We start from the raw sequence: 7073 nt of genomic DNA, 5'->3' as shown, positions 1-7073 counted from the left end.
GAGAAAATGGCGGCAGGGGTCCAAGCGGCGGTCGAGGTGGCGGCGACGGAGATCAAAATGGAGGAAGAGAGCGGCGCGCCCGGCGTGCCGAGCTCCGGGCCCTAAGGGTGAAGGAGAACGACCTGCTCAGAATGAGAAGAGGAAGGAGAAAAACATAAAAAGAGGAGGCAATCGCTTTGACCCATATGCCAATCCAACTAAAAGATACAGAGCCTTCATTACAAACATACCTTTTGACATGAAATGGCAGTTACTTAAAGACCTGGTTAAAGAAAAAGTTGGTGAGGTAACATACGTGGAGCTCTTAATGGACGCTGAAGGAAAGTCAAGGGGATGTATTGTTGTTGAATTCAAGATGGAAGAGAGCATGAAAAAAGCTGCAGAAGTCCTAAACAAGCATAGTCTGAGTGGAAGACCACTGAAAGTCAAAGAAGATCCTGATGGTGAACATGCCAGGAGAGCAATGCAAAAGGTGATGGCTACGACTGGTGGGATGGGTATGGGACCAGGTGGCCCAGGAATGATTACTATCCCACCCAGTATCCTAAATAATCCCAACATCCCAAATGAGATTATCCATGCATTACAGGCTGGAAGACTTGGAAGCACAGTATTTGTAGCAAATCTGGATTAGAAAGTTGGCTGGAAGAAACTGAAGGAAGTATTTAGTATGGCTGGTGTGGTGGTCCGAGCAGACATTCTTGAAGATAAAGATGGAAAAAGTCGTGGAATAGGCACTGTTACTTTTGAACAGTCCATTGAAGCTGTGCAAGCTATATCTATGTTCAATGGCCAGCTGCTATTTGATAGACCAATGCACGTCAAGATGGATGAGAGGGCCTTACCAAAAGGAGATTTCTTCCCTCCTGAGCGTCCACAACAACTTCCCCATGGCCTTGGTGGTATTGGCATGGGGTTAGGACCAGGAGGGCAACCCATTGATGCCAATCACCTGAATAAAGGCATTGGAATGGGAAACCTAGGTCCCGCAGGAATGGGAACGGAAGGCATAGGATTTGGAATAAATAAGATGGGAGGAATGGAGGGGCCCTTTGGTGGTGGTATGGAAAACATGGGTCGATTTGGATCTGGGATGAACATGGGCAGGATAAATGAAAGCCTAAGTAATGCACTGAAGAGAGGAGAGATCATTGCAAAGCAGGGAGGAGGTGGAGGTGGAGGAAGCGTCCCTGGGATCGAGAGGATGGGTCCTGGCATTGACCGCCTTGGGGGTGCCGGCATGGAGCGCATGGGCGCAGGCCTGGGCCACGGCATGGATCGCGTGGGCTCCAAGATCGAGCGCATGGGCCTGGTCATGGACCGCATGGGCTCCGTGGAGCGTATGGGCTCCGGCATTGAGCGCATGGGCCCGCTGGGCCTTGACCACATGGCCTCCAGCATCGAGCGCATGGGCCAGACCATGGAGCGCATCCGCTCAGGCGTGGAGCGCATGGGTGCCGGCATGGGCTTCGGCCTTGAGCGCATGGCCGCTCCCATCGACCGTGTGGGCCAGACCATTGAGCGCATGGGCTCTGGCGTGGAGCGCATGGGCCCTGCCATTGAGCGCATGGGCCTGAGCATGGAGCGCATGGTGCCCGCAGGTATGGGGGCTGGCCTGGAGCGCATGGGCCCTGTGATGGATCGCATGGCCACCGGCCTGGAGCGCATGGGCGCCAACAACCTGGAGCGGATGGGCCTGGAGCGCATGGGCGCCAACAGCCTCGAGCGCATGGGCCTGGAGCGCATGGGCGCCAACAGCCTCGAGCGCATGGGCCCCGCCATGGGTGGCGGTGGCGGCGCCAGCTTTGACCGTGCCATCGAGATGGAGCGTGGCAACTTTGGAGGAAGCTTCGCAGGCTCCTTTGGTGGAGCTGGAGGCCATGCTCCTGGGGTGGCCAGGAAGGCCTGCCAGATATTTGTGAGAAATCTCCCATTCGATTTCACATGGAAGATGCTGAAGGACAAATTCAACGAGTGTGGCCACGTGCTGTACGCCGATATCAAGATGGAGAACGGGAAGTCCAAGGGGTGTGGTGTGGTTAAGTTCGAGTCGCCAGAGGTGGCCGAGAGAGCCTGCCGGATGATGAATGGCATGAAGCTGAGTGGCCGAGAGATTGACGTTCGAATTGATAGAAATGCTTAAGCAGTTGCCTTTTTTAAACATCGATACGAAACCTCTGAATTTGTATTTTTTCTTGTTAACCATTTTAATTTGTTGGCTGGATGTATAAAGATGTTTAAAAAATTCAGTTGCTTTTTGGGGTAATTTAAATTACTTTTTTAATGACTGGGGTTCCATTTGACTGTTTGCATTGAGATTGCAATGTGCGCAATTTTTTTTGTAGTTGTGGCATCTTGTTGACATCGAATATGACTTTGATAATAAATACCAGTTCCTGAAAAATAAATAAATAAATAAATAAATAAATAAAATTGAATCATGTCACTCTGCTGCTTAAAGCCTTCCAATTACACTTTACCACTTAAAATAAGATCCAGACTCCTTCACCATGACTAGCAAATCTAGTGACCTTAGGTCCCAGTTTAAATTTACTGGATTCATTTTTGTTTTCTTTCCTTTTTTTTTTCCTTTCTGAAACAGAGTTTCCTTCTTATTCGCTAGGCTGGAGTGCAATGGCATGATCTCAGCTCAGTGCAACCTCTGCCTCCTGAGTTCAAGTGACTCTCTTGCCTTAGCCTCCTGAGTAGCTGGGATTACAGGCGCATGCCACCACGCCCAGCTAATTTTTGTATTTTTAATAGAGACGGGGTTTCACCATGTTGGCCAGGCTGGTCTCCAACTCCTGACTTCAGGTGATCCTCCCTCCTCGGCCTCCCAAAATGCTGGGATTACAGGGGTGAACCACCGCGCCCAGCCTGCTTTGATTCATTTTCAAAACTTCCCTGTTACAGTTACCCTACCTAAAAGGTTTGCCTTTTCAATTTCATCTCTTGTTGCCCTCCTTGCATACTGAAGTCAAGCCCCATTTGTCTTTCCAGTTGTCATATACATCAAATTCATTGTCACTTAGGTTATTTTTGCACTTGTCCCCTTGTGCTTGGAATATTCTGCCTCCGTTTTTCATGACTGAATCTATCTTAGGAATTAGGTCTTAGTTAACAACTTCTGTAGAATATAAGCGTCATAAGAAGCATACTTTGTTGTCTTATTCATGCCTAGAACACTGTCTAACATTTAATTGACTTTTTCGTGTGGTTTTTGTTGTTGTGTTCTTGGTTTTTGGGTTTTTTTGAGACAGAGTCTCATTGTGTCGCCCGGGCTAGAGTGCAGTGAGGCAATCTCAGCTCACTGCAACCTCTGCCTCCTGGATTCAAGAAATTCTCCTGCCTTAGCCTCTGGAGCAGCTGAGACTACAGGTGCAGGTCACCATGCCCGGGTAATTTTTGTATTTTTAGTATAGAGGAGGTTTCGCCATATTGGCCAGACTGGTCTCAAACTCCTGACCTCAGGTGATCCACCTACCTCAGCCCCCGGAAGTGCTGGGATTATAGGTGTGAGCCGCCGTGCCCAGCCCTATTATTAAGTGTATCAGTCTGGGTCCTATCAGAAGACAAAAATCATACTTTTTTTGTTGTTGTTGTGTTTTTACAGGGAAAGGTTAATATAAAGAGTACCAAACTATAATAAAAGTAACTGTAAGATGTAAGATAAAATGCAGTTTCCTAGAGCTGAGGGAGATTATCCAAGAAAGGACATACTTGGAAGGAAGGCCACTGCCCTCTCCTCAAAACTGAGGTGCACACTCTACTGGAGAATGTAGAGTTGCAGTCCAAGGGAGAGCAGAGAAGTTTGGTGGTTTGCCTGGGTCAGTGCTGGTGTTCGGTCCCTGGGCAAGCAGGGACACAGCTGGTGACCAGACATGCAGATGTGCAGAGGGAGTCGCACCAGAGGGGTAGGAGGCCTGGAGTGTGGCATCCCTGTGGAAAGTGACCACCAGGCCAGGGCGTGGCTGGGGCAGGTCACCACCAAATTTCCTCTCATCTGTGCTGCTGACCTATGGTGCAGCCACTGGAACCAGCAAGAAAATCCCCCTTCATCCTGGAGTATCCTTCCAGCACCATCAACTGAGAAAGCATTGTTCTTAGTACTCTGAAAAGGAAAGCTTAAAGGAATTCTATCCATTTAAAAGCAGGTATTGAGGGATGAATTGGAGCTGACAGACAATGAATTGATAACTAGCACAATAAGTGTTAGATGGCCGCGTAGATAGTAGTGAGATTTGGTTGAGGGGATTTCCCCCTTCCACACCTCCCAAAGCCACCTGGGCTTTTAGAGAAAATTCAAGGTAAAACTTGTCCCCAATCCTGGCGCCCCCCTTCCTTTTTTTTTGGAATCAAGTGCTTGTTGCAGAAATTTGGCCAAGGTTCCAAGTGGTCCCAGTTGGTTGAGGTTGGGCCAGGGGGTCGCCTGCCCAGAGTTGGACAAGTGATACAAGGAGAAGGTGGAGGGAGCGCCTCTGGGCCTGGAGCTTCAGAGCTGGAATATGCTAGAGCCAAGCTGCAGGTGAGGCTTATGCGGCTTCGGCCCCGGCTCTGCGCTGCGGGCCTTCATCATGCCGTCCTCTCTCATCATAAGCTATAGATACCCAAAGAATGGCACCGATGAATCATCTAGTAACAAATCTGTCTTTCTGATCGGGGGCCTTCGCTGCACTGGCGTGGCTGAAACTGCGGTTCTCACCAACGTCCACCTTCTTCCTCCAGTTCGCTGCCCTGTGCCCAGCGAGCACCGAGCCCGCCAGCTCCAGACTTGGCGCTGCGGCTGCGACCACCCGCTTCCCACCGCCCCAGCGCCTCACGAGGCTCGGACTGGCGGGGTTGGGGGTGGGGCTGCAAAACTGGAGACCCTGCAAAAGGCTGGGTCTGGGCGGAGCTGTCTTCCCCGAGTCCCCTTCACTGCGCAGGCGTGGCCAGCTGCAGAACCCCGTTTTTGGGTTTTTTGGGTTTTTTTTTTTTTTTTTTGAGACGGAGTCTCGCTCTGTCGCCCAGGCTGGAGTGCAATGGCAGGCTCTCAGTTCACTGCAACCTCCATCTCCCGGGTTCAAGCGATTCTCCTGCCTCATTCTCCCAAGTAGCTGGGACTACAGGCGCCTGCCACCATGCCTGGTATTTTCAGTAGAGACGGAGTTTCACTCTGTTGGCCAGGCTGTTCTCGAACTTTTGACCTCAGATAATCCACCCGCCACGGCCTCCCAAAGTGCTGGGATTACAGGTGTGAGCCACCGTACCCAGCCTTTTTTTTTTTTCTTTTGAGATGGAGTCTTGCTCTGTTGCCCAGACTGGAGTGCAGTGGCGCTATCTCGGCTCACTGCAACCTCCGCCTCTGGGGTACAAGCGATTCTACTGCCTCAGTCTCCTGAGTAGCTGGGACTACAGGTGCCTGCCACCATGCCTGGCTGAGTTTTGTATTTTTAGTAGAGACGGGGTTTCCCTATGTTGTCAGGCTGGTCTCGAACTCCTGACCTCGTGATCCGCCTGCCTCGGCCTCCCAAAGTGCCGAGATTACAGGTGTGAGCCACTATGCTTGGCCTAACCCTGTCATCCTTACTTGGTTTTGCTCATAATCACTAATATTCTTTGCTGTGACCCAGAATATACCTGGAACCCAGCGACCTTGACCTACCTTCAAATGCAGGTAAGTGAATTTAGCTGCCTTTTCTGGATTACTCTAGGCTGTGTTACTTGATAGGGTTGAATGCTGAGTTAGGATACATTTCAGGGATTACATGCAAATTTCATTTTTTAAAATAAGGAAATTGGTCAGGTGCTGTGGCTCAAGCCTGTCATCCCAGGACTTTGGGAAGCTGAGGCGGGAGAATCGCTTGAATCTGGGAGGCGGAGGTTGCAGTGAGCCGAGATCGTGCCATTGCACTCCAGCCTGGGCGACAGACCAAGACTCTGTCTCAAACAAACAAACAAACAAACAAACAAAAACAAAAAAAAAAGAAAAGAAAAAAAAAGTGAAAGAAGCCAGTCATAAAAGACCACATATATTACTCAATTTATATGAAATTTCCAAAATAGGCCATTCTACAGAGAGAAAGAAGACAGAGTTAGTGGTGGCCTTGGAAGGGAAGAGGAGGTCATGAAGAACACAGAGGGCCGAGTGCAGTGGCTCACGCCTGTAATCCCAGCACTTTGGGAGGCTGAGGCAGAAGGATCACTTGAGCCAGGAGTTCAAGACCAGCCTAGGCAATATAGGGAGACCCTGTCTCTACAAAAAATTTAAAATTTAGCCAGGTATGTAGGCCAGGCGCGATGGCTCATGCCTGTAATCCCAACACTTTGGGAGGCTGAGGCAGGCAGATTACAAGGTCAGGACATCGAAACCATCCTGGCTAACATGATGAAAGCCCGTCTCCACTAAAAAGACAAAAAATTAGCCAGGCATGGTGGCACGCACCTGTGTTCCCAGCTACTCAGGAGGCTGAGGCAGGAGAATTGTTTGTACCCAGGAGGCAGAAGTTGCAGTGAGCCGAGATTACGCCACTGCATTCCAGCCTGGACAACACAGCGAGACTCCGTTTCAAAAAAAAAAATTTAGCCAGGTATGATGGCACATGCCTGTCTGTGGTCCCAGCTACTCGAGAGGCTGAGGCAGAAGGATCATTTGAGCCTGGAGGTCGAGGTTGCAGTGAGCTGAGGTTGCAGTGAGCCGAGGTCACACCACTGCACTCTAGCTTGGGTGACAGAGAGAGACCCTATCTCAAAAAAGGAAAGAAAAGATATAAAACCAAAATCTCCTCTGATAGGAAACTGGTAAACATAAATTTTGCAATGTCCGTGGAATGTAGTACTATGCAGATACTCTGCATAATTAGGTAGATATTTGGTGCTGCTATGTTACAACATCCATGATGTGTCACGGAGTAAATAAAAGAAGTTAGAGAACAGCATCATCAATATGTCCCCATTTGTTAAAATAAAAAAAGAAGAAGGAAGACAAGAAAAGGAATCTTTCTTATGTAGGCTTATATAAATATAGAGAGTTTCTCAAGGGATATTGAATAAATTGTTAATAATGGTTAACTCTTTGCAGTGAGCCGAGATCA

The 7073-nt window shown here is 49.2% G+C and overlaps 1 protein-coding gene across 1 annotated transcript; it reads left to right on the top strand.

Annotated features, from left to right (window-relative positions):
• On the top strand, positions 1 to 2143 carry LOC111555944 (heterogeneous nuclear ribonucleoprotein M-like). Its single transcript, XM_026449257.1, is given in 3 exon segments — positions 1 to 89; positions 91 to 472; positions 590 to 2143. Coding segments are annotated over 3 exon segments (2019 nt in total). The 5' UTR covers positions 1 to 6.
• The last annotated feature ends 4930 nt before the right edge of the window (positions 2144 to 7073 follow it).

Source organism: Piliocolobus tephrosceles, chromosome 10, assembly GCF_002776525.5.
Source record: "Piliocolobus tephrosceles isolate RC106 chromosome 10, ASM277652v3, whole genome shotgun sequence".
In the NCBI taxonomy this organism is placed as follows: Eukaryota; Metazoa; Chordata; class Mammalia; order Primates; family Cercopithecidae; genus Piliocolobus; species Piliocolobus tephrosceles.
The sequence above is the reverse complement of the archived record's forward strand: the minus strand, read 5'-3'. Positions and strand labels throughout refer to the sequence as shown.